Genomic DNA, 27,994 nt, shown 5'->3' with positions numbered 1-27,994 from the left:
ATCTCAGCTACCATCCCAGGGTATGCTGGTTCCAGATCCAGAACTAAAACAGTCACAGACAGCTTGTGTTGCACCAAGCTGACATAACCCAAAGCAGGCTCCACATTACATAAAATAGAAAAACAAGCAAAGAAAAAAAGGTGATTTCCTTCTCCTTCATTGTCTCTCTACTTAAATAAAGGCATCACTCGTGGTACAACTAGGGAAAGTTTGTTCTTGCCAATGCAAATGCAACAGGTTTGTTCTACTATATTTTTTTGATTGATGACTTAAGTGTTTTGAGTGCCAGCAAATTCTTCCCTTACCTTCATGTGTGATTTGAGATTGTCCTTGCGTGCACAGCGAAACGGACAGAGTGGACACTGATGACTTTTCAAACCTGTGTGAATCACCATGTGCCGTTTCCAGTAACTCTTCCTCTTGATAACCAAACCGCAGATTGGACACTGGAAAGGTTTTCCTCCTTCTTCTTCTGAGGCTTAGCAAAAGGGGGAACAAAAAGAGAGGATTCCTTACAGACACTTGTCAAGCACCTTCCCCTTGTAAACATACTCAAGACACCATTTGTCAATGCTAGAATTTCATCCACAAAGAGACATAACGAACAACAACATGTACCAGAAATTTCAGTTTCTTGCCCCTGCATGTCCCCTTCCCCCTTAATCTTGTTATTTTCCCTTTAAGGAAGGTCACCATAATTTATAAAGGTTAATGCTCCAAACATCCTTTGGCTAATCAGTCAGGGATGCGACTCTACCTCACCTGGCCCTAACGTTCCTTATAACTTCACTGAACTGAGGTGGATGTCTCTCCTAATCAGCACTTTGCAGCTTCATTTCCTATCAAAGGCCAGTTGCAGCAGGGTATGAAAAAAATGCTCACTCTTAAAAAATGATCCATGTATGTATCTGGTGGTTAGCCAGCAGAAGGCATAGAGCACCCCACAAGATAGCTGAAAAGCACACTGGCATTGCCATTCGGATGTGCTTAGCTCCAGGAGTGAGTGACTTCAGAACTCCTGCTGCTGAAAATGTTCAGTTATGGCTCATGCAGGTGCTGCTGCAGCTTCAGCCGTCAGGGGTCTTCAGCTCACGAGTTTCCTTCTGTTCCTGCAGTTGCCAGAGCTTTAAATCCATTGCCTCCCTAAATGTTTGCACTCAGCTTTATGGACTTAAGATAAGCAAAGGATGTGGTGGCATTTATCAGGCAAATATGGCTAGTGTGGAACTGCTGCAAGGCTGAAGGAAAGAGAAATTCCTTGCTGATGACTTCACACAAATACTCATCCATTCATCCTCTCACTGCGATTTCCTCTGATTCTTAGAAAGACTGTGGAATTGGAAGTCTTTTTCCTCTCCATAAAAGACAGTGGAATTGGAAGTCTTTTTTCTCTCCATAAAAGACAGTATTTTCAAATATCCAGAGCTCAACAATGTGTATCCTGCTAGCTAGAAATTCTCTCAGAATAATTTGTGTCATTATTATCAGTTATTTCCCTATTTTGCTATAGGGATATAGCAAATACCAAATTCCTTTGATGAGGAACTAAAGGACAAAAACCTGCAGAAAGATTTACCATCTCCTAAAATATAATTCTTGCTATGAGGTAGGAAACACAACCACTGTAGTTTAACTGGTTAGGTAGTCATTCTGTAAGCACAAAAATGGGCACCTTGTCAAAGCATGCATTTCTGACAGTGCTGGAATTCTCCTTCTGAAATATTCTACCAGACTCAACATATTCTCAAACTGTCGCCCCTCTCTGCAGCTCTAAGAAGTAAGCCAGAGCTGATGCTACAGCTGCTTGTGTTTCAGCTTTTCAGTAGCTTCACTTCTTCCCAAACAGCAGCAGAGAGACAGAGTTTTCTTTTTTGTGCTGAGGTTTTTGTAGTAAAGGCTAACACAGTTACCAATTCACTGTGGGCCTCAGCTTTCCTTCCTTTATATTGATGTCTTCTTTATGTCACAGAGTGTCAGTTAGCTGGGAACTGACCCCAGTGAGTGGATAATCAGCCAGCGCTTCCCAGAAAAGCTTCAGGGACAATGCTGCAAGCATCACAGGCGGAAAGTTACACCAAGCAAGCATTAATCAGTAAAATAAGGGTCTGCCACCCACACACTTTCCAAAATGACATCAGGACTTCACAGAGATTCCAGACTTCCTTTTAAATTTCATCCCAAACAGGTGAGCATTTCATATGACTGGCAATATGAACAGCCTGATAGCAAAGTTAGCCTTCTCTGTCCCATTTCACAGTGCAAGCACTGTTCAGGGCCACCGAAGCTGATCTGCTGTTTTGGAGATGACTACACTCTGATAAGCCATGGCTGAAGTAATTCTGAGAAAAAAGCAGCAAGCATATTTGTGCTATTAACTAAGTCTTCTTTAAATAGCCTCCATCTTTGCTGTTTCTTACTTGCTGACATCTAATTAATCTCACTGACTACTGATCTTATAGCCAAAACTAGATGTTCCTACTGGGTTGAGTGCATCAGATTCCTAGCAGCAAAGCAAACTCAACAGCACCTTAAAAGTTACATGTGTGAGAGGGGAAAAAAACCCAAAACCTCTCAAGCTATGCCTGCTACGAAAAGATACCTTTCTCTGGGACAAGAGAACTACAAAATCCCTCTGTCTCAAGGAGCAATCAGACAGACACAAACCCAGAAAACATTATGAAATTAAATACTATAGCCTGCTTTCAGTGCCATAAGGTCATAGGTGCACAAGGACTCAGGAAGGTGTGACATTTATTTACGTGGCAAAGACACACACTCAGCTGCCCCACTCAGCTTCTACAGAAGAAGTCTTCAATCAAAGGTCACTGAACAGTGACCTCTCCTTGCAAGCTGCTTTTCTCCACGGCTGCAGGATCCAAGGAGCCTGGCTTTCCAAAACCAACATCCAGATATGCTAACCATCAGCTTGCTTTTTGTTTTCAGCCAGTTTATTATTTAGAAAGGAAAAACTCAATAGCGTATCAGAAAATGGACTTAAAGAACTTTTGCTATGAGTTTACACTATAAAGGTTGCTTGGATGCCAACTGGCATTGGCCCAGCGAGTGTGAACTGAAAGGAAACACCCTTCCTCTTGGGATGCTAGTCCCATATATTATAAAAAAATGAATAGTTGTTCCTTGGTTACCAAGGGCCTGAGGCAGTCACCCCCCATTGTTATCCTCCAGCAGCACAGTATGCTTGGGCCTTCAGCAAAGGGAACAGTTGCTAGGAATTTGCTGCATCAGAGCAAGTTTATAAAGTGCCAGCACACGAGTGTGCTGCTACAGAGCAGTCCCCTAGTATGAGCTGCACAGACAAATCCCACAGCTTGTTGGTCAAACACAGAGCTTGAGTTTTACTACAACCATTTATTTCTCCCCGCTAAAAACTTGTGAATAGTTTATTTCCTAGCAACTTCAAACAAATTCTAGCCTCACCCCTTTTCTATCCACTGCTGCCAGTCTTCCTGGGGAGAGTCGATTCACTTTAATGCCCACAGTCACACCGTGGTGTAGCCAGTGTGGGGACTCTGATTCCCACACAAAAGCTTTAGCTTACGCTACTCTGAAAACTCTGATCTAGCTGAGGATGCCCCTGCTTACTGCAGGGCAGTTGGACTAGACAAGCTTTGGAGCTCCCTTCCAACCCAATGCATTCTATGATAAAAAGGATTTCACCTAAACTAATAAAAACCTCAGGCCAGAACCACATTAAGCATAGTCTGACGCTTTGTCTCAGCAAAGCATTCGTAGAACACATGTAACTCAGAGCAAAATGCTGGCTCCACACTGCATCCCTTCCCCTCAGGAAATGATCACTGCTGTCCCTCCAGTGGCTTCCACCCTGAGAGTTTTTACCAAGAGCCACACAGGCTCAGATCAGAACCCATAAATCCTCCAAACAAAAAGGTGAGGTCAGAAGGACAGCAATGCAATGATACAAGTCCATGCCAGGCTCTGTGTCTGTGAACTCTTTCTGTGCGTTCCTGAGAACACTCTGATGTACTGAACCACTTTGTGCATCTTAGGAAGAAAGCTGACATGCTTCCCTCCCCCCCCGAGCAAGAGTGCACAACAGGGAGAACCCTGATGACACCTGGAGCTGTGTGTTCCACCAGCTACACAAATCCATGATGTGAACTTTTCATAGAAAGAGATGAAAGAAACCTCATCTTTCCTTATTTTGAAGACAGATCATTTAAATTTCCCTGCATGGCATGCCAGTTCTTGAAAGCTGTTTTTTCTTACTCCCTACAAGCCTGATTCCTTGACTGCTGACAGGTAGAATGAGTGGAAGGAAGTCAGAAGTGTAACGCTTTTTTTGTTGAGCAAACAAGAGAAGAGCAGTTCACTTTTTTTTTCTTAAATGACAGAGGATTATAAAATACCAAACTACTGCAAAAATTTTTAATGAAAAGTGGCAACATAATAATCTACTGTGGTAAATTAGGACAGGGTAGTAAGTGATTATACAAAAGTCCATTTGTGGCAGAGACAGCAGGAGGGAGAATTCTCCCTTGTCCAGTATTTCAAAAGCAGCGGTTTTGTGCACGCTCACTGATACAGTGAGCTCCCTAACAGGGATTCTTTGATCTTCTCCATTAAATAGCTCTTGTGGACTCACTCTGAACTTGGTAAGAAGGAGAAATACCATTGTATGGAATAATGATGATGACAAAGTACTGAACTGTACACTTGTATCTCTCAAATATGGAAATAGCTGTGACAGTTTGGTCTTCCAGTGGTATTTTAAAAGGCTTTTTTTATTGTTTACCTGAAGAACCTATTTCTTACTCTCCTAATATATGGGTATCAAACCAAATCCAGACCCACTGAAGAGATGCTCTGTAAGCCTCTTTCAAGACAAACACATGTTACTTAGCAGCTCAGACTGTATCCATACCTGTACTCGTGGGTTTGGATGCTCTTCCCTTAGGGACTGGCAGTAACAGTAACTCCAAGGACTGTGGTGGAGTCGCTTTCTCTTGCTTTATCTCTGAAAGCTGCAGGGGCTCCTCAGCCACCAGTGATTTCTTCTTCTCAGCCAACAGGGTGCCTGCAGCCCTTGCAGCAACCTCCTTGAGAAGAGCAGCTGAAGAGGTCATGGAAGCCAGAGAAAGGAAAGAACTAGCTGGAGGTGGGTGCTCCTGCCCAGGAGTCATGCTTCTTTCACTCACTTTCTTAGATAAAGCTGCTAATGTGGAGCTGGCTGACTGAGAACTAAAAGGTGAAGAAAAAGACTCAAATCTTACTGTGTCTTCAGTTCTTGAAAGAGATTTGTCCTGCAGAACAGCATTGGCTGCAGCTTTCAGTTTCAGGATAGCTGAATCAGGGGACAAACCACAGGTAGTGGTTGAGTTTGGCAACCACTTACCTTGATTCCATATAAAGTGACTACTTGCATTGTATTGGTCACTTTGTTCCTGTTTCACAGCAAGCTTTCTGGCAAGAACACTTAGCTGCTGGGCATGCTGAGCAGCAGGTGGAGAGAAGGAGGCATTTGAGCCAAGATTTACAGGAGACTCGACTCTGCCATTGACTGCAACAGCAGCATCCAGCTTGAGGGAGCCAGCCTCCAGCAGCCGCCTCAGGTTACTGCTCAGTGGCTTATTTGGACCGGGAGGTTCTTCATCACAGAGAGATGGCACATCAGGAGAAAGGTGCTCTTTGCTCTGTAACGTGTCTCTTGGGGGCTCATTTTCAACGGATCCTAGCTCTGCTGTGTTGCTACTAGGAGTTGCACTTCCCAAAGAAGTATCCGGGGAAGCAGCCTGTTCCTGGATTCTGTCCTCAAGAGACAACTTAAAGTTCTCCTGCACTTCCCCATAGGATGCTTCCGAAGGGGTTTCTGAAGAGTTTCCAAACCAGCGTTCTTCTTCACTGAGCTCACCTTCCGCTTCTTCCTGTCTGGTACCATCTGTGTGAACCAAGAACAGCAGGATTATTCCCAGACCTGCATAAAGTCACTTCACAGGACGAAGTACGCCTGGCCTCTGAATGACTCTCCTCAATACTTACCTAATATCCCCCCTAAAGTGCATGGACTTGGCACTAACCTGCATTGAGTGACCAGGAAATGCTTTCTGAAAATGAGGAAGTCTGTCTTTAAAGACAAAATCATGCCAGGCCTGTCATCTCTCAGTCACTACAACAGCTGAAAGTGCAACAATAGGCATTATAAATTTTCATTTAGCAGTCTGTATAACCTACAAAACATGGCAAACTCTCTTGGTATAAAGCAGGGCTTCGACAGGCCTGCAAATTATCGGATACTTGTGTAAAGACACAGGCAGGCCTTCAAAAGCACATCAGGTGTGCAGCTGCTCAAAGTAGCTTCTTCCAGAGCCTTGAAATCTCAGCCCGATCCTGCAGTGACCCCTATCTAAAATGAAACACAATTTGTACTGATAACACACAATTCCTTCCTGGGTAGTTGAAATGACTAACACATGAACGCAGGCTAAAGCTCTCATCTCTCAGCTGCTTGGGAAATGAGCATCATACACACACAAATAATCTTTGGCATGCTTTCCTCTTATACAGACACTACTTGCTCTTCCTCTGCTTGTCATGCTTCAGAGAATCATAGAATCAGTCAGGGTTGGAAGGGACCACAAGGATCATCAGGTTCCAACCCCCCTGCCATGGGCAGGGACACCCTACCCTGGAGCAGGCTGCCCACAGCCCCATCCAGCCTGGCCTTAAACACCTCCAGGGACGGGGCCTCAACCACCTCTTTGGGCAACCCAATCCAGGCTCTCACCACTCTCCTGATGAACAACTTCCTCCTCACATCCAGGCTGAATCTCCCCACCTTCAGCTTTGCTCCATTTCCCCTGAATACCTGATACCCTAAAAAGTCCCTCCCCAGCTTTTTTGTAGGCCCCTTTCAGATACTGGGTTCATCAAGGTTGAAGTTTTAAAGACCATCCTAAACTAAATTTAGTTTGGCTGAAAAGCAAAAAACCCCAAACCCTAACCTAGAGTGTTGGTGCCAAAGTACTTAGGTCACATCTTCTCCTCTCCTCTCCCTGTGATACATCAAGCCTCTCCCAAGACCCAGCTGACAGGATTCAAAGTACTGTGACAGAGTCGCTCTTCTTCCTGATCCCAACTCCAAGTCACACAGGCAGGCCAAGGCTTTCTTTGCAGATCTTGCTGGCTAATCAGAAGGTAGTTAAGAACAACAGCAATGATAGAATTAAATTCTGTTGCCAGATGCACAGGATGACACAGGAGCTGCCAAGGGGAGGAGAGCCCTTGCTTCCTCAGACAGGGCAGTCCTCTTCATGCAGGGGTGCACTTGGACTCCTGGCTCCCATGAGGAAAAAGTTTTTTGTACAAGGAGATGGCACTTTACAGGATGTAGTCTTCAAACTACACAGCTGAACCTCTATCTATCAAGTGCTTGTGAGGGTCCCTCCCAAGGTGCCCACAGGCCATTGCAGAGCCACCTCTCCCAGCAAAGAGGAGTAAGGAAAGCAGGTTCATAGATTAACAGAATCATATTAAAGATAAAAAAACCAAACCCCCTAGATGTTAGAAAAGGGTTCTTTATGGTGAGAGTGGTGAGATATTGGGACAGGTTGCCCAGGGAGGATGTGGATGCTCCTCCCTGGAGATGTTCAAGGCCAGTCTGGATGAGGCCTTAAGCGACCTGTTCTAGTGGGAGGTGTCCCTGCCTAAGGTGGGAGGCTGGAACTAGATGATCTTTGAGGTCACTTCCAACCTAAACCATTCTATGATTCTATGATCATCTATGATTCTATACCTCTCACATGTCTTGCATTTAATGTTCTAAACTACAGGAAGACTTTTGTAACCGTACTGCAGCAAAACAAAAGGTCTTAATATAACCTTCTACTGACATGCTAGAAATAAGTGCACCTGATACATAATGCATCTATGATCTATGTATTATTCCCAGATTCCTTGTTTAATTCCAGAAAACTACAAAACTTGGAGGGAAATGAATAAAACCTTCAGTTTGTATCACTGTTTTGATACCAGAAATTTCAGGAGGAAAGCCCCAGCTAAACATCTCATGAGCGCAGAGACAGCAATACAGAGCCTGGAAGTGAAGACTTGTTTTTCACCTCACACAGGCTAGCAAGAATAGTCTCTCACAGTGAGTTCTGTTTTACTCTTTGGAAAACACTTCACCAGTGTGTGAAGAGCCCACACCATAACTGCTCAGTAATTCAAGCAGAAGAGGGTGAGCATCTTTCCTATTCAAAACAAACAGAAGCCAAGCAAACCCCAAAGCACTTAGGTACCACGATTTTGGTATTACCCAAGCTAACACGACACACACGGCAGGATTACCCACAGCACGAGCATGAAGACCAACACCATGCACATTCAACTGCAGCAGATGGATGGCAGTCAGCTGAACCAGCACTTATACAGGTTAAAGGAGAACTGAGTGTAGCCCCTTTCCCTTTGTGAACATTAAAAACTAACTTGAGGCATGTCTGTACAGCTGGGTGTGCTCAGATGAGAGATCCATCTGCTTAGTCTAGATGCAAGTTAAGTTCTGGATTTCCAGCCAAAAAAGCATTTTACTGCACTTTACCTGAACTGGTACACCAAGAGCAGGGCACATCCTCTGGGACACAGACTAGAGCTGACACCACCACACAGCCTGAGCTAGCCTGCGCCCTCCCACTTACATCCATATGTCTGCTTACATTTGCCTGTGTTACAACAGCCCCTCCTCTCCCTATTAACATATTCTCTGTCTCTACTCCCTGTCCATAAAAAAGGAGAGGAAAATTGCATTTTCCTTCACTCAAAGTCATAAAAAAAATCACGGTCTGAGAGAAATGTATGTGTAAATGGTTACAAAAGGAAGTGGGTTTCAGCTGTAGAGAAATCTCAAGCTTACTGAACGCCCAAACTTCTTTGTTCATAGAATCACAGAAGCAAACAGGTTGGAAGAGACCTCCAAGATCACCCAGCCCAACCTAGCACCCAGCCCTAGCCAATCAACCAGACCATGCCACTAAATGCCCCATCTAGGCTTTGCTTGAGCACTTCCAGGGATGGCAACTCCAGCACCTCCCTGAGCAGCCCTTTCCAATGCCGATCACTCTCTCTGCCAACAACCCCCTCCTAACATCCAGCCTAGACCTCCCCTGCCACAACTTGAGACTCTGTCCCCTTCTTCTATTGCTGCTTGCCTGGCAGAAGAGACCAACCCCACCTGGCTACAGCCTCCCTTCAGGTAGTTGGAGAGAGCAACAAAGTCACCCCAGAGCCTCCTCTTCTGCAGGCTGCACACCCTCAGCTCCCTCAGCCTCTCTTCACCAGCCTTGGTGCCCTTCTCTAGACATGTTCCAGTGCCTCAGCACCTCTCTTGAATTGAAGGGCCATGTACCTTAATTTCTTAAGGCTGATATGTTTCCTAGTTGCAACCAGCCTTTAAAATACCATTTAATAACACTGGTTTACAAATCAGGATGTTGCATATATTTTCACTACCTATCCCTCCTCTCTGAAGCTAACATCTCAGGGAACACTCACAGTAAGTGAGGAACAGGACACTCCAAGTTGATGGTAAAGATGAGGGGGAAAGAAACTACATGTGCTATGGTAGAGCCTCAGTACAGCTTCCTTTGTCAGTAACACAACTGTACTGTGCCTGGAACCCAAAAAAGTAAGGTAGTGATAGCAAGAGAGACAGGCACAGGGCACGGATCACCTTTCTTTTTCCAGGCATGCATATTCTCCATCGGTCCTGCTATGTGAAGAACAGCCACCAGCAGCTACTGACAGGGAGCAGCAGCAGGGCAGCACTCGGCACTTAAAGGCTGGCTCCCAAGTGCAAAACCTCTCTGCTTTGGGTCAGTGGTGAGAGCTCCCCCTCCCGTTGCTAGCCTACCTGTAACCGCTTCAGCACCCTCACACTGCCAAGTGCTCTCCTTAACAAACAGCCAGTTCCCCTGCAGCATCTCTATCCCAAAAGCCAGCTCCATTTTTTTCCCCCCACCAGTGCCTGGCCTTTCTGTACTAGAAACCAGACCTCTAACTGCTGACACTGTTCTCATTTTCCTCTTAGCAGTAATTCCCTCAGTGGCTGCAGCACCAAGTCCACCACATTTTAAGGCTGCAAGGTTAATGCTGAAAAAGCCAGCATCAGTGTCTTATCACCAGCTCAGTCAAGCCTCCTTTTAAACACCAGCGAATTGGTCTAGAAGCATAACGGTGAAGCCTGGCAATTTCATTTCTAAGCAAAGTTGCCACTCAAGGCCTCGGGGGCAGGATTTTAATTCACACTGAATTGTGAGCCTCTGAGTTTGAACAAGCTTGAGAAATTCAGAGAGAAATCAGACCAACACACCAACTCTGCTATGATTTCAAATAAGATAAAACTCTTCTCCACAAAAAGAGGTTCACGTGAAACCCCAACAGGGTTTGTCCAAAACAGGACACAACCTCCACATGTCTGTCAAACTTCAGCTGTATTTCACATCTGTGATAGAAGATCTCCAGGACACGTTTTACCCTTATCTTGCAAAACAGCCAAGGAGCTCCAATGAGAAGCCTTTGCAAGCTAGGAATAGAAATGTAATACTGCAAGTTAACTTCAGATCCAGAGGCAAACTGTCACTGACTTCACCTGAAACCAAGTCTAGCTGGGAATCTCACCAACTTTCACCAACTAACTGCTCACTGGATGATTCATGAATTGAGTTGAGAAGAGGCAAAGACTTGTCAATGCTTCCCTTTCCTGATTTCCACAACAGTTCTGAAAGAAAGAAATTCCTAAACCATTTGCCATTGACAGAGGCTAACAGAAGTTGCAAGTGTCCTGCATGCTTCAGGATTACCTCACCACACAGTGCCCAGGAGCATCACACAAGCACTTCCCACTCCAGTCAGCGGTGAGGAAAGGCACCACAGCCCTGCTGGGTGATTGCTGCCTCTGATGCAGCCCAAAACCTAACAACGTCTGGCAAAGGCTCAAATGGGTGCAGAAGCACTGTTTGGAAAAGTGCCTATTTCCCTCACTCACCCACTCATCTGCTTGTTTTCAAACACGGAGGAGCTCTCTTTCCTCTTCCAGATATCAGTTTGACAGACAAACGTTATTGATCCCAAAGTATGTTATTTCACTTGGTGAGTATCTGCCCTTTTCCTTAAGAGGGTGATTAGAATTTGACCTTGACATCGACAGAACTGTAAATATTAACTTGCCCAAACTACTTACATCTGAAAAGTGAAAAAGACGAACAGGTTTCTTGATTCATATGCTGAACCACTCAATTCAAACACCAGAAACTTTCACAGTCCCCATTCCTGAAAGTGGCAAGTGTGAGAAGATCAGCAGCGCACAGAAACAGCAAGTTTCCAAGTTGTGGCACTGAGCAACAGACAAGGGCAGTCAAAACCTGATTGAAAAAACACCATTTGGACCACCAGAGGCTACAGCTAAGCAACCCACCCCAGAGAGAATTTCACTTGAATCATTCAGAGCAACAATTAAAGAACTTCAGTACAAAATTAACATTGCAAATCCAGATGCTATAGTGACATAAAGTATAGAAAAATTGTAATTATGAGATTACAGAACAAAAACTAATCCAAATATAATGTAGAAGTAAGATAATTTCAAGGAAATGTGCACAGGAAAATCAGCAATGAGATAAATTAGGTAAGATTGCCCCGACTTCAGCAGTTACATGTCAAGACAAACCTGGCAATCTACAGGACCAGGATTTAAAGGGATAGGAGAGACAAAGCTCATTTTTATTATCTTGATATTGAGTATCTTGAACTATAGAAGGATTTCAGATATGATCATTCAAATCTGTGTCAATCTACATCAATTTACAATTGCATTTGTTGGATATTTGGAATCCATCCTCCTAATTTGCTGTCCCAACAGTCTGCCTTATTTCATCTCCAATGCCTATCACAAACCATTCTCTGTATTATCTTATACTGAACACTCTACCTAGGCCTACTGAAAGAGCAGGATTAAGTGATAGGTTTACACTAGGGAACTGAGGAGCTCTGCAAAGATACCTACAGAATGTAAAAAGATGCATTAAACTTAAATGAAGCAGGAAGCCATCCATAAGGAGTTCTGAGGAAACACAGACCGACTCAGATGAGCAGCCAGTTTAAGGCCAGGTAAATAGACAGCTGCATCAGAAATAAGGCAGAGACAACACCTGAGCAGCCTAGAACCTAGCCTCGTGTGAATTTCATCAAGAATAGCAAGAGAAGGGAAGTGACTGAAGAGAAGCAGCAGCTGACAACTGAGAAAGCAGAGACAACTATAAAGGTATTTAACCAGTCATGGAAATGGAAGAGGTGAGACATAGCAAACTGGTGTGCTCATATCTGGCCTCCAGGATGGCATCCCATGTCCTGTTTTTGTTTTTAGAACTCTCAAACAAGGATTAGGGATCAGGCTATAGGCCAAAATTCACTCTTCCTTCAGCCTACCATCTCTTCACAGGTGCTGTAACCTAAGTTCCATCATGACTGCTGCCATCAGCATCATGTCCAATTATGAAGAGTTTCCCATCACATGCTAGCTGCAATGAGAAGAGAACACAGACTATGTCTGGCTGGTGACAGCCAGCCAACTTAAGCCCTCACTTCTTCCAGCCAAATCCAGTAAGCACCACTGGCACAGAAGCCTTGAAATTTGCCAGAGACTCGTTGCTAGCCACCCTGGGATAAATGCCTTAGTGGAACAACGGAAGCAGAAGCCATACTGGAGAAGCTCCAGGATGAAATTAGAGGAGGGGAACTTGAAGTCCTAACTGCAGATGACACACTCAGTGAGAACTATCAGCCACAGAAGTGTGGCATCAGACCAAATAATAGGAGTAAAGAATGAAGGCGCTCAAGGACCGGATAGAGTCCCTGTCTTTAGGCAAACTGCGCACCACTGTGTAAGTGCATCATTTTAGCAATGGCAAGAAATAATTACAAGAGATCACTTGCTAACATCATCCTGCTTTCCAATTCACATTGTCTCTGGGTCTTAGCCCTTGCTAATATCACAGCCAGGTACTACAGAAAGCAGCACACAGAGGTCTAAAAATGGTAGTCCTATGTGGGGAGGCCGTTCTGTGGTATCCTCCATAAATTGTAGCTGCCTACAGACTACCCTTTCTGTATTCAGAATGGGCTTTAGGTATCTTAAATAAAAAAGAGTGGCTGTCATTTCTCTGGGCTGAGCAACCCCTGTGGGTTCCCACAGCCACCACGTGGCTATCTGTGCTGTGGGACTACATCGGAGATGCTGCGCACACTGTGCAGACAGCGCACAGGCTCCGCCTCTGTAAAGCACTTGCAGCCACATCTGATTAGACTATACATCCAGCAGCTATTTTCCCACAGGGATGCTTGCAAGAAAATCATGATTTTAATAAAGTCACAAAAGTCTGCCTTAACTCCTTTTATTATATCAACAGCAGCAAATAAAACTTAAAAGTCACAGTTACATAAGCGGTCATATGCTGGAGTGCCCTCGGTCCCCCATTTTCCCTTCATGATTTCTGTGACCTATAATAGGTAAGCAGCACAGGAAGTCACTGTTCTCTTTGAATGGAATTTCTGGCTCGCTCACTTATCAACGGGATGATTATTCAACTCTTGACCTCATCACAAAATGGTTTAGCAGTGTGGCTGGTGCTTGAACCAAATTTCTCTACTGCAGGCTGACCTAGAGAGAGCAGCACAGCTGCAAGAAGGAACTGCCAAAAAGCCAAAGCTCTTCTGTTCTTTCCTTCTCCCCTGTGTTTAAGATGTGTGAGAATACTCACACAATTAAGACAGGAAAAGAAGCCCTAGGTAGGACTATGTATTTCATCTCCACATCTTCTAAAATAATGATTTTCCTAACTGGAGGGAAGGAGGAAAGGGGAAAAGAAAGGCACAGCTTTTAAAGAGAAGGCACACATCCTCTACTTTTATCCTGAACTTAAAGTGACTTTGAAAAAATCCACTTAGAGGAAAACCCCAGAATATTCACCTACTCATTTCTCTGGTAGTGGGTTTGTTCTGGGTTTTTTTTCTTCAAAAAGGGCTCCAAGCTGAACAAGATTAGAGGAAGTTACCTTGCAGTAACTGGGACTCTTCAAGATGCTTTGCCCACATGCACAAACAACTGTGACAGTGCAGAGGTAAGGGGCTTTCCAGTTTGTCAACTGCTAGACAACCACGAAATGCATGTACAGCACTTCAGTTTCCTCCCAGAGGCAGAATCCAGGTGTGATGGACTCTTCCGAGGAAGAAGGAAGCAGGATGGATTACTGCAAAAGCCTGTCTCAGCCAACATAAACCTGCCTTTACTTCCTTTCCCTCAAAGGACAGGAATTTTGTGGTAGATGGGAAACAGAGACAGTGGCTTTTTATTTTCAGTCACAAGCCCCAGAATAAAAATGTCAAGTGGGTTTCATTACCTGCCGAAAGATCCTGCCTCTACTAGCTAAGTATCCATGGAAGAGGACAGAAATACACGGTTTCTCCTGAGGTGAGCTGTCACTGCTTGCTGAAGGTTCTCAAGGCTGTCTGACAGACCACAAGATAGGACCTTACAGTGGCAACAACTCTTAGCTTCCCCAAAACAAGTTCTTCAAACTCCTAGTACAATGAGTGTTTGACATCTTGCCTCCAGGAAAGATCAACTATTTTTCTCCTCTAGGCAAGAGGTTATAGTTAGTAGCTGTGAGATTAGTATTTGATGAGCATTGATCCCACTGAGACTCAAGAGATTTTAAGCCCCAAGTGAACAGGCATTGCCTTAGAATGCAATTAGACACTGCTAAGCTGTCAAAAACTCAAGACTGACAGAAATGGTGGTCCTGTGCCCTTCCTTACATTTGCTTTGTTGTTTGACTGCTTGGTGAGCCAATTTTAACTCACTAATTTGGCAGAAAACTGCTCATTCCAACAAGAGATTAGATTAAAACCTATGTAAAGGAATGGGGAAACAGCAGGAGTCAATTATCTGAGCCACCTATCTCCTGAGGTCCTTTGGAGTGCAAAGCATAACACCTTTTGCCAGTGAGAAGCACCAGAGGACTCTCCCTCTCATTCCAAACCTTAACAATGTCCTACACCCCTCAGGGAGGGGGTCCTTGCAGTCAAGATGAGTCACAGCAGTCATCACTACACAGGCTGCTCTAGAAGCTTTAACTGGGACATCTGCAACTGGGATAGCCGGCACAGACTCTTCTGATACCAATTAACAAACCCCTTCTCTAGAACTCACTGGGAGTACCTTCCTGGAAGAAGAAAAGTCTCAAAGACCCAGAAAAATATTTTACCAGTGAGGCCCAGTAATTGGCAAGGGTGAAAGCAGCTGGTCAGAGCAGCACATCTTATCACGCTGTACACACGCACAACTGGTGACTCCCTGGAAAGCACGGTGCTCCTGTCCACCCTGACCTGCACCCGGAGGGTGGCGGTGGAGAAACGAGTGGAAACTGTCACCCAGACCATGAGGAAGAAAACGCTGAGTGTATATGTATGTGCACAGTAATACATGCATGCCTGTCTCACTGCCATTTACAACTTGTTCTAGCTCCGTTTTGCCACTACTGGAGGTTCAGTGAGCTGAAGGACTTGAGGCATCTGCAGAACATGCATGGCCTTAAAGGAGGGGAGCATTTTTGAAGACCAAAAAATGCCACTAAAGAGCATCCTACACCAAAAGCTTCCATCAGCTGACTTGACCAATACCTGCAACCCTGGGAGAGAAGGTAGACAAAGACAGCTGATTCTTATGATTGAGGTTTTCTGAAGCAACAAATATCTCACAAGTCAGCTTACACTGCAAAGGCTCACTAGTAGCCCCAAGACAGATTCATAAAGCACATAAAATGTCAGTATAACAATAGAAAATCATGTTCCTTACAAAACATTTTATGGTATTGATGTTCTTCTTGCAGTACTTTTATGGAGACTGAGCAAAAGACCACCGCCAGCCTTACCAAATGCTTCTTCCACAGGCCCTAGTGAACACGCTGCAATAATCTTTAGCTCAGTTTGGGTACCCTTTTCATGAAGCACATGACAGTGATCAGGCTGATATATAAACTAAAGGAAAACTGCCAGCTGAAAACCTCAAGTCTGTACATTATCATATCAAAAGGTATACACCTCTTTTGCCTGATGAAAGCACAATATGATAAACCATTTGCTATTAAAAAAATCACTTTTTCAGGCAGCAACTTCTGAGCTGGATTCAAGACCCTTATCAGGAATTTCAAGCTTCCCCAAATCTTTTAAAACCAGCTATGATATCAAGTTCAGAATTTGAGAGAGTATTATAAACTTGAGGACAAACTAAATATGCAGGAGTTCAACTGTTATTCCCACAGCTCCATCTGAAACAGCAATCAGCTGTAACAACCTTTGATGGTTCAAGTGGACCATGCACAAGTCTACCTAGAGAGATTCCCTGCATCTGGAGTGGTACTGTAATATCTACATCAGAACACATTTCCCATGTTCAGCACAGTGATTAGAAACTCTGCCTTTTCTTATTTACAGGGAAGTTTAAAAACTCCTTAAAACAAGTAGTCATAGTTTTGTTTATAATGAACAATGTGTAATTATTTTCTCTGTCATTTGTTATAATTACACCTGTTTGGTTTGCCCTAGGTAGATATCCACGGCAAGACACTACTGCAATGAGAAAGTATCAAATGCCAAAATGAAATAGGGATGTTGACACATCCAAAATAAGAACAGTTCAACATTACATACTAAGGATAACAGAAGTCTTGAGAACAGAGTCCAGATGTATCATCTCAGCTTACTTCATAAACGAAGGGAAATAGTTGAAGATTTCCTACCACAGGCTCTCATAAGAAATGAAACTCCAAGGAACTCCAGCAACTAATCTCGCAAAGTTGGCTCCAAGAAGACCCCTAAAAGAGGGAACTTACTTTTGAATCTCGCTCAATTATTGTGGGAGATGATCACATGAATGCCAAATGGTCAACAGAGCAACCCATAGTATTTTAAAGCTGTCTTTCAGTGACAACTATCTCCATGAATGAGAAAAGATCTGACTCCTTTGGCACTGTCATTAATGAAATCTTCTTTGAAAGTTACTTAAGGAACACAGAGTTTGTGCCTCCATTAGGAAACTCCAAGAAGAAACACAGAAGTGCCTTATCTTAAACACAGCCTATCTGCAAAGCAGAGACTCAGTTACTCATTTCCAAACGGCCACTTGCTCTGCACTAGTGTGATTCTAGGTCATAGACTTCTATTGTATATTTGAGGTAGAAGATGTCAAAATACAGGATTTTTTTTCCCTAATGAGATCTCAGGCTGACTTACAAAAGAGATGAGACAGAAGGAAGGAAAAGCCATGGTCAGACTATGAGCTCAAGCAATGATGTAACTCAGCACTCTCAATCTATCATCACACAGTGCTGTTTAGGTGGTACAGAAGACAGAATCCATCACTTGGGCAATGCTCTCTGAGAAAACAGAAAGATTCCAGAGTCACAGAATTAACCAGGTTGGACAAGACCTCTAGGATCATCCAGTCCAACCTATCACCTAACCGTTCTAATTAACTAACCCATGGCACTAAGTGCCTTATGCAGCCTCCTTTTAAACACCTCCTGGGATGTGGGTAAGATAACCAAGAGGGAAAAAAGAAAGAGTAACTACCTCAGGTTTTATACTTTTAATCCCTTAAAAGGTAATGGATTTTATGAATGGAGGGGGGCAGATGTGAATGATCATGGAACTAGACAAAAACTTGCCCTATGACCTGGAATAAAAGGTTCAGAAATAAAGGAAATATCTCTCTTTGCAGAGAGGTTAAACCTCAAACAGCTCAAGTAAAGACAACATAATTTCTTTCTGCATATCCTACTATGCTGGCACTGTGAAGATCAGTCTCCAAGACAAAGAGTCTAAAATAAATGGTATAGAGGACCTATCTGCTGACTGGATGGCTCAAGACATCTTAAAGTGATTATATTCTTCTTGGCTGCCAGCGGTATCCACCGGCAGAAAACTGGGAGAAGCACCTTCAGTGGTATCACTTTTATGTTGTGAGTGCTTCCCATGAGAAAAAACTTCCCTAGAAAACTGCAGTAAGCTTGAATAGATCTGTTTCTTTAGAAAAAAAAGGCAGGAAAGCTTTATATTCTAATCTTCCCTTCATTTGGTACCAAATAAAATTGGTGGTCCACTCTATTTTTGCAAACCTATGCTGTCAGTTTTTGAGCTACATCTATAAATTGTCTCCTCTTAGTGCCTTCATCAGCCAGCAATTCATCTTAATTAAAGTCTGCACCTGACCTGCCACCTCCCCAGAACTGGCTGCAGTGAGAGCTTTCTCAACTCTTTACTGCGACAAAATGCATCTTCATTGCCTGAAATGCACTGCAAGCCCAGCACAGCCAGAGCCAAAGCCACAAAAAGTAGGTGCAGGAATCCCCACATGCTCCTCCCAATGTACAGCCACCAAGGTCTGGTTATGGCATCTACCCTTAAACATGCAACTCGTTTTAGCACTGCCAGCCATTTAAACCCAACAGGGCGATCACAGCCACATTTTAGTCACCCTTGCAATTAGAAAGGAAGTGGATGAGATGTTGCAAGGTCAGTTCAGCTGCCAGAGGAGCTTGCTGAAGTGGGAACAGTGCTCAGACATGGCGCCTAGTTGCATACGACCTGCAGAGAAAACAACTGAGTCCCTGATCACTACTGCCGTTCAGCATCACAGCCTGGGAAGGCAGAGAAGTTTACATAAAGTTCTCACATTATCTGAAACACTAAAGCTGATCTAAAAGCTCCAGGTAAAAGCAATCAGTCACATATGTTCTGAGCTGTGCTGTGCAGGGCTGGTCCAAACTTTCCCAGAGGACAAACCACAACCAAAAGGGTAATGGAGGCACCAAAACCACGCTGGGCCGATTACCTGCTCCTTCACCCATTCATTTCAAGGAGTTGCCCTCATGTGCTACATGTACCATATAGGATCATGCCCTTAAGCAATCCAGAGTAAATTTACCATAGCTACCATGATGTATCAGAAAAAATTGTCTGCTAAGGTTGATAAATCGGTCAATTACCTGCTTCCTTGACTTTTATTCTTGTGTAAATGTTTTCTTCCTTACATTACTAGTACCAGCCATGAGTACCTCTGAGAAGATGATCTATGCACTGCCAAAACCAACTATTTAAATTACTAGCAAATCCTTAATTACTATAAACAAGATTACAACAGGCTTATTTTAAAAAGGTTTTTAAGCGCCGAAGTGATAGCTACAGAAAATAAAGCTCCCTTGCTGTCATTATTGGAGGCTGCTGTCTCCACGTTTACTCTTGCTCTGTGCATGACCTTCCGTGCTCTCAGCCCACCTGAACACCACAGCAAGAGTAGTGCTGTCTCACCATCGACACCTGCTGCACAGCCGAGCATATACACAGGGCATGAACTTCCCAGTCTCCCCTCATGTCCAAACCACCTTCCTCCCCCAGCCACACACTCCCTCACACCCTATACAGGAGGAAGGAATCATTAAGACACAGATGAAGCTCATAAAGATGAGCAAATGCTACCACAGTTGCTGACTTCATCTCCAAGCAGAGACGGTGCTTGTGTCACTGGTGGGAATCTAAGGAATAGTCCAATCTGCCCAAGTGCCAGGAGCATATGGGAAAACCCACAGAAGGTTGTTGTCCTTGGCAGCAAGATAGTCCAGGCTCAAAAGGGAATACCAAATCTATGCCAAGGTAGATGCACGTGATCTCAGGTGAAGTCCTCCTTTCCATACATCCTCTCTCACTGGTAGTAACGAGGGACTCACAGAGAGCACAGAACATCTGACCAATGACACAGAAGCTGATACACCATCCTTCTTCCTCTACACAGAGGGGTTATTAAATACAATGCAGTGTGCAGCAGATCTGGTTTCCTGTGTCTCTTCAAAGGCATAGGCAAGATCTGGACTTGAGAAGCAAAGAACTCCCATCAGGGTTTGCAGAGGGACAGACTAATGAAAGTCTAGCATAGCTTCAATATTCAAGGAAAGCTCTTTAGAAGGTTGCAGCAACACAGTTAAAACACACAGCAACATCCAGAACACATCAATCCATTTCAAAGTGCAGGTCTCCCACTTTTTTTCCCCACTGTTCTCTGAGGAACAACTGCTTTACAGATGCACAGTCTTACCCACTGCTCCCCTGACTTCCCCAAGAAACTGCCAAGTGCATCTTTCCTACAGGACATCTCATTATAGCACAGGCTTTCCTTCAGGATGAAACTATCTTTTTGCTGGGTGGCACATCCCTAGGACAGCAGGCCGACTCCCTGGCTTGTACTCTTATGCACTGCACAAAAACAAGGGAGAAGGAAACAGCATTTCCTTGTCTCTTGCCCACACAAGGTAATCATTCAGAGCACTTTTTGATGTCTAATCACTACCATGGACAACAGAAGTCCAGGAGACACTCAGATGAAAGAGCAATCAGAAGTCTGACAGAAGAATATGGCATTTCTGATCTGCTTTTTCCATGACCACTTGCTCTAATTTCCCAAGCCAGGCCAGCAATGTCAGAGATAATACAAATGGCAGCCTTCACTTTCCCTTTTTTCTCCACTGGATTAAACACGTGCTATGTCTTCTCTTGAACCAGTTCCAAACAACTTCCCATTCTATTAACTTCTGAAACTGCCCATAGTCTTCAGGCAGTGACACTGATAAAGCAGTGATATTATCAAAATGAAAAATGGGTACTTCTCTACTCTCCTACCTTTTCAATCTTCTACAGCCAGTCTAGAAAACTTACCATAAATATTGACTGGTAAGGGATGAAAACAGAAAAGAATTATCAGTGATAAAAGCAGTGATTACATCAGAAGTGGTTTTGGAGAAAAAGGAAGGGAAGTAGCCCTCATCAGAGCAGTAGTACTACACAAGGATTAAAGCTGAAAGATACAACTGTGAAGCTCTCCCAGTAGACACAAAACATTTCTAAAGAGAACTTGCTGTTCAGCCACAGGATAGAGAACAAAAAACCCAAGAACTGAAAAAAGCTGAATATCCCATGTGTGTAAACTGTCCTGCTGCACCTCCAAACATTCCCACTAACATCGTATGACCCCAACAGCTCTCTTACTGCAGTCTAGAACTCTTGGACACAAAAACTGTTCCAAGGAACGCAGTCAGAACTTACTGCACCAGTAAAATAGCAAGATGAAAAGGACTTGCCAAAGGGAGGTTTTCATCTCCTTAGCACAAAGTTAACCCAGCTAACTTCTTCGGAAGCAAGAATGCCAGGACCTCACTGTCTCTTTATTGCTGCAGAAGGCTGGCTGGTTGCTCTTTGGGTAACACACTGGAGTTTGAAAAACCATCAAAGAAGTGGTTGCATTTGCCTGCCTTGATAGTATGATGCACTGTTGTATATTCTGACCTATGCTCGCCTTGACTGTTTTGGTGAGCTCATTGTTTCCAGTCAGACTTTCCAATGGTCCCAGTAGCATTCTGCCAATGGCAATTCACTGCACTCCACTCAGGAGAACCACTACCACTGCACACTCAATGCAGCAGACATTCCCATTCAGTCTCCACACTAGGACAGGTTCCCTCCTGTATATGTACTTGGCAAAGGAGGAACATATTGTGAGGCTCTACAGCCCTCCCTTTCTCCTTCGTGTTTGCTAACTCAGACTCAGCCTGGAACCTGGCTCATCAACAGCAGCTGGAAAAGGCTGTTAACCAGCAATAAGTAGATCTGAGTGCATTCCAGCTGTGGCTTAATTTCTGACCCTTCCCATGTCTGATTCACAGTCTATTCTAAGTTACAATGACAGGAAGGTCTATAGAACAACACTACTATTTCACCCCTAGAACGTGCCCACGCAATGAGAATCCCCATCCAGGAAAGCCAAAGCAACTTTCATAACACTGATATCATCCAAACAGACCAAGGGAGATCAGAGAAAGCCTACAAAGCTGGCCCACTGCTGATAATAAACACCAAGTCCTACTTTAAATGTTAAGTGGAAGCCAGTGAAGTCATCTTAAATTATTCTAAATATTGAAGTTGGAAAGGTAGTGACAGCAAATACTATGAACTTCCTTTCCCTTTTATTGAAATACAGAAAGAGAAATCCCCCACATTACCCACTCAAAACACTGACTCTTGGAGAAATACTTTGAAAATATACACAAGTATTGCTTTAGAACACATTTATGAAGGTTGGTGCCAGTGATCACCACAGTAAAAGAAACAACAAAAATCAACTAGAAACTCCCACATGACCTCAACAGCGCGCTGCCATAAACCAAACGGGATGCCATGGACACAGCTGCCTAACTATCCTTGTTGTGCTGCCTGACCCCTCCATCAAGAGGTCACAAAGTGAAGAGAGGAGCCCACAAACCCTTTGCATGGGAATGCTCAAGCATAGCAGGTGACATCAGGCCAGCATACCTGCTCTAACAAAGATCTCCTTTGGTTTTGGCTAGTTTCTGTTTGTTTTTGCTGCCTGCAGCTCCTCCTGCTCTATTTTTGATAAATAATAAGCATTTCACTCTGCCCCATTACTCACCTGAAATGTTTTATGGACATTAGCTTTGGAATGGTTCAGAAACAAAAAGTTTAGGGTTTAGACACTGAAATTACTCCTTCCTGTAAATATCACAGGAATCTAGTTCCTATAATTTGTTTCCTCTATTCTCTGTGTCCCTAATTCCTCTTGCACGGCTGATATTATGGTAAAACATCTAAGGGACGCTTCACGACATGTTTGTTTTGTCGTGCTGTGTTTGCTACCAAAGACAGCTGCTTTCCCTGTCCCTGAGAGGATTGCTTGGGGTTAACAAGCAAAGCCAAATAAGACAGGATTAGGAAGCTACTTCTAGTGGTAGGCTAACACACAAAACCAGACCTTTCCGTGAGGAATAGGCACATCACTGTTTATGCCACTGCCTCAGCTTTCAACCTTAAGAAAAGTCAGAGGTCACGTAATTAATGTGCAAGCACTGAGCGAAAAGCAGACACTCCTCAAACCTTATCTTATTTTAAAGAGATTCTGGATTCTGTGCCAAGCTCCTGGTACAAGAAACTAACACTATGGCTACTTAGGTCAGAGACAGAGTAAGTTAAGGCCGCAAGCCACTTCTATCTTCTGCCTAAAAACCCACCTAAAACTCAGATGCAGTGGGAGAGAAGTGAAAGTTTCATGTTCATGTCTATCCCACTGCTGGCTTTCCTGCTGAACAAACAAACAAGCGTGCCAACGGCAGTGGCATTTGACTTTATTTTTTCTAAGTGCATTTCTTGGCTGGAAACTCTATGGACTTTACCAACACTTTTTATGCAGGCCAGTAAATGCCTTCAAAGGCAACAGCTCTGATTCTCGTGAGAGCATGCCTCTACTAAATAACACAGCACTAGGTAGCGATATCTGAGCCAGCCTGAGCATACCCACAAGTATTATAGCTGAATTAACCTGGGTAGACTGCTGTGATAACTGCCTCCTGTACACAAGGTAGCTTATTTAGAGCTTGCTTTGTTATCTCAATGTGGCATAGCACCATGCAGGAAGACAATACAAACAATTATGGTGAAGTCTATTTAGACCTTATAGGCAACCTAAAAGCACCTCAAGGTGGGAAGAAGAGCCCCCTTCAGAGCTATTTGCTGTGCAAAGAACTCCCTTTAGCAACTCAGAATTGACAAAAGGATTATGTCAGCCCTTCCTTTCCAGAACAAGGAGCAGGGTGAGAGCCTGGGGGCTGCAGAAATTAGAGCAACTCTAGGCTGTTATGCTTACACTGGTGCCTGAGAAGAGCTCTTCACAGGCTCAGAGTGCTAGAGATACAGAGGTAGGTAAGAGGAAATTCTGCTCCAAACATAAAGAAATTCCTCAGTCACTAGTTGCCAGGTCTAGATTTGACACAGTAGTCTAGAAGAGGGGAGACTCTGTGCATCAGGAAAGCAAATAAACACAAACAGCTACTCTGCTAGCTGCTATCTAAATCCACTTGCCTGCCACCCTCCCTGTTCTTCACCTAATTTTCACTGCGTGATCATCTAGCGCTGGTATTTCAGATGACTAATTATGTGTACTACTATACAAGTCAAAGTGAAGTCTAGAAGTAGCTTGCAAAGAATTCATGTTCATTAATACAGTGGCACACAGGACTCAGTCCAGAAGTGAATTACACACCTGTGAAGGCCATCGATTCTATTAATGTCTTCTCTAAAAGTCACTTACCAGTTATTAAGAATTTACCAGAATTCTCATTTTTGCCTCAATGCAGCACATTACAAACTCCAATAGGCACCAAGATCCAGAACATGTCCAAAAAAAAAATCACTTAAAGTAGGAAGCTGCAATTTTAAAGTAAGCTTGTCCCAAATCTTATCCCTTACTGAAATCTTCAGAGGAAATGTCTATTCTCCTTAAGAGCATGCAAGTAAGAGCTCTCTGTACCTGTACAGAAAGGCCTGCAATAGAAGAAAAACACATCCAAGCAGCAAACTCCAGATGAGAATCAGCAGTTAGAAAACCTTCTTGAGAAAGGGAATCCCTAGAGGTAGGACCACAGGGAATTCAAAGAGATGGTGACAGCAGCTTGCTGCTTTGAGGTGCTTCCATATCATTCTAAAACAAGGCAGAAATTTTATTTCTACACTAGTGAGAGAGCATCCCAAATAAAAGCAATAAAGTGCAAATGCCTGCACACCTAACTTGACTTTCGGAAACTGCTGATGAAGCCATTCATTATGAGATCTTTACCACTTGGTAAACCTTTCATTTTTAACACAATTTATTCTAAAAACACCAGCTAAATCACCATTCTTGCACAAAATCTCCCTCTTGGTCTAATGTACTATCAGCACTGCTCATTCTTTCCCTCAGCTTCCAACCCTACTGCCTAAGCACCAAAAAGGAGGAGGAAAAACATTATTTCTGCACCCCAATTTTTCCTCTCCTTACTGCAGGTTTCTCTTAAAAATCCCCCATTAGTCTTTCATGATTCTAAATTCAATGAACATGGACTCTGCATGAATTCCTAGCCTGCAAACCAGAACAGGCTTGTCTTAGTGTTAGGCCTAACTCAGTATTCTACTAGTCAGTGTAATTAGACCACAAGCAGGAAATACCTTGAAAGGCAGGAGAAACTTTAAGGAATAGAGCTCACTACTAAGCCCACAGGTTCAGACAGAGCACTCAAAACAGCTGGAGTCTAGACCGAAGAAGTTGGCAACCTGTAAATGCTACTGAAGGTACACAAGGAAAAGAGAAATTGTATTTGGGAGTATAATGCTTGACCTTAAGTTAGTCTGTAGAAGAGAAAAACTCCAAAACAAGCTTATGGATAGATGTTGCTGAATTCTTCACTGAAGTAGCCACAATGTCCTGCAGATGTGCAGAACCAATGCTGACCGTACTCTGCAGAATGCATCCTTGCAGCTGAAGTATGAGCCAAGCCTCAGTTTTAGTACGTTGAAACAAAGAAACAAAACAACAAAACAGTCAAACCAAAAGACATTCCCTGGGTAAAGTGCCATTTTTCATCTTCTTTAGTTTGTTTTGGTTTTTTTTCTTTGTTGTGTTTTCTTTTAATTCAGTCTAATATTGGTTATTCTGCCTCATGCCCGTATCGGTCCATATCATTTATTGTTCTTCACAGAAACCACTTCTTTGAAATGGAATAAGACCTGAAAGTTTTGTTTTGGAGGTTAGAAAAAGAGAGTAAGAGAATTCTGCCCATCCACTTGAAAACTGGATTCTACTACCTACTGCTGCTTCACACTGTAGAGATGTTGTGAATTCTTACTTTTTAAATGATGTAATACTTAAGTCCCCAAACAATGCACTCAGTACATGGAAACCTAAATGATATCAACCAGGTACCATCAATGCCAACAAAAAAATGGTAGAGTAGAAGCCAGGACAAAACAGTATTTAGAAGATACGCTCCTCAAGCATGACTCTGGAGTAATTTAACAGCTGTAACAATAAAAAGATTGCAGGCCTAAGCCACATTAGCTCTCCCTCTCCATCTGAACAAATCTCAGCATTACGATTTCTTCGCAATGTGCAAGTCCTCCATACGGTGCTTCATGACAAATCACATGCCTTGTGAAGCTTCATGTTAGAAACCCTTTTAACTTCCAAAAAGTCCTCCTTTGTAGGTCATGCTCTCATTATCTTGCTCTGGGATCTGGTCTGATTAAATTATAGGAAATTACTAATACTTCACTTTGAACAGCCAGCTCCTCCTGGCTCCTCTTCTCTTTTTTTCTAAACTTAATTCCTCCTACTCCTGCCTTCTCATATATGAAAATGACAACAACTGCTCTGTTGCAAAGATTAAGGCATATTCTTTCTTCATTCCTTTGAAAATTCAAAAGTAAGACTATATTGTCTGCATGTTCTTACTTTTCCCATCCCACTCTAACTGCACTTTTCCCATTTGGCCAGCTAAATTTTGAGGTTTTGTTCTAGAATGTTTTGCACACTTTCTCCCTCTAGAATTTCATTCATAAGAACCTAAAGACTTTGATAGTTTAATGAGGACAATGCTGACCCTCTGGTAGGCCAATTTATACTAGAGTGTGATTTAGTCATATTTGGTACTATCAGACAACGCTCAGGCATACTTTGCCACTGAGTGGCTTTAGACGCTAATCACTGAATGGTCTTACAGATGTGAGTTAGTCTGCATAATGCAGATTAAAAAGAGCATACAAAATTAAATAGAGACTTTACATGTCAAAAAGAATCCCTACACAGGGAGAAGGTATTACAAAAAAAAGTTTGCACTGAGTTTGCTGTCATGAGAGGGACAGGGTAAGCACAGCATTTTCAGATGGAATAATATAGATGCTACTCCATCCACCAAAACGCTGCTGCTCATTTGAGAGGCACATTACAGTACCACCAAGACAACCATGATAGCAATGATTAACCTAATCATACTAAGAATAACAATTTTCCCTACATGGATCCTCTTGTCGACAATGAGCTATATCATGATCCCTGCAGAGCCAAGAGGTTAAAAATAGTAAATAGAAAATATGTTAAAAGCTTTCCCTTGAATGTGTAATATCTGCTAGTAAGGTAACAAACTGTATTAAAAGAGAAAGTTTCCTGTTCCTGGCCAAAAGGCTTTTGTTATGGAGGCAACCTTCCAGCGCCAGGTGATAGTAGAAGCTTTTCTGACATTGGGAAGTCTTTAGAATAATCCATCCGACACATCCTCTCTTGCTATCAGAAAGTATCAAATGAAGCGAGCTGCAGAAGTAAGAAAAAAAAAAGAGGCTCTAAATCACTGTTAATTTGCTTGTTTGGCAGCATTTTATTTACACTCTGATGATATAATACAGCAATAAAAACCAATATAATAAAAAGCATCACATAGTTTTAGGGTTTTTTTTACTGTATAGAAACAGCTGAACACTTCAACACAGTATCTGGGATATCTCAACACTCTACATGAAAGCAAGAAGAGTTATGCCCCCTCACTATCACTGATCTAGCTTTTGATATTGAAACGGATACCATATCAGTTCCTCATCTCCTTCTTTAACAACATAAATATATCAGCAAATGCCACTGCAGTTCACCCTACAGTAAACTTTCTTCAGAAAGTAATAACAGCTCACACTTCTCAACATAGCATCTAATTCTGCTTCTGCGTCTCACAAGCTTTGTATAAACGCTGCTGTGCCGCTTATTCACAAACTGCATTGCTTACAAGCCTCTGAGACAGAGACAAACCCCAAGGAGTATTGATTGTTACACTTAAGGCAATGTAGTGGTCTAGACCTTAAACATTTACTCAAGTGCCTCAAAACTTTTACTTTGCAGGCTGAGCCCCTCAGTCACATTTGTGCAGTTCAGAGGAGATGGACTCTCAGGAGCTCTCAGAAAATAAAAGAACAGCATGAAGCAGAACGAAAAGTAAGGCAACAATTAGAAGAACAGAGTAAATTGTATTTATACAGGTTTTTAAAGATTTTGATG

At 43.1% G+C, this 27,994-nt stretch overlaps 1 protein-coding gene across 9 annotated transcripts in view; it reads right to left on the bottom strand.

The window, feature by feature from the left end:
* The window catches only part of ZNF827 (zinc finger protein 827), a 135,628-nt gene that overhangs the window by 65,530 nt on the left and 42,104 nt on the right, over window positions 1-27,994 (bottom strand). For 8 of the 9 annotated variants that reach the window (XR_010303611.1, XM_064149466.1, XM_064149468.1 and 5 more), the window contains 2 exons: window positions 4,904-5,917; window positions 306-478 (listed from right to left, as the gene is read on the bottom strand). Coding sequence is in view for 8 of the 9 variants with exons in the window: in XM_064149466.1 (XP_064005536.1) it covers window positions 306-478; window positions 4,904-5,917 (1,187 nt within the window). In the remaining variant the exon portion in view is untranslated. The remainder of the gene's footprint in view (window positions 1-305; window positions 479-4,903; window positions 5,918-27,994) is intronic. The other variant, XM_064149465.1, reaches the window with a different exon arrangement.

This window comes from Pogoniulus pusillus, chromosome 10 (genome assembly GCF_015220805.1).
Source record: "Pogoniulus pusillus isolate bPogPus1 chromosome 10, bPogPus1.pri, whole genome shotgun sequence".
In the NCBI taxonomy this organism is placed as follows: Eukaryota; Metazoa; Chordata; class Aves; order Piciformes; family Lybiidae; genus Pogoniulus; species Pogoniulus pusillus.
This window is presented reverse-complemented; position numbering and strand designations above follow the sequence as displayed.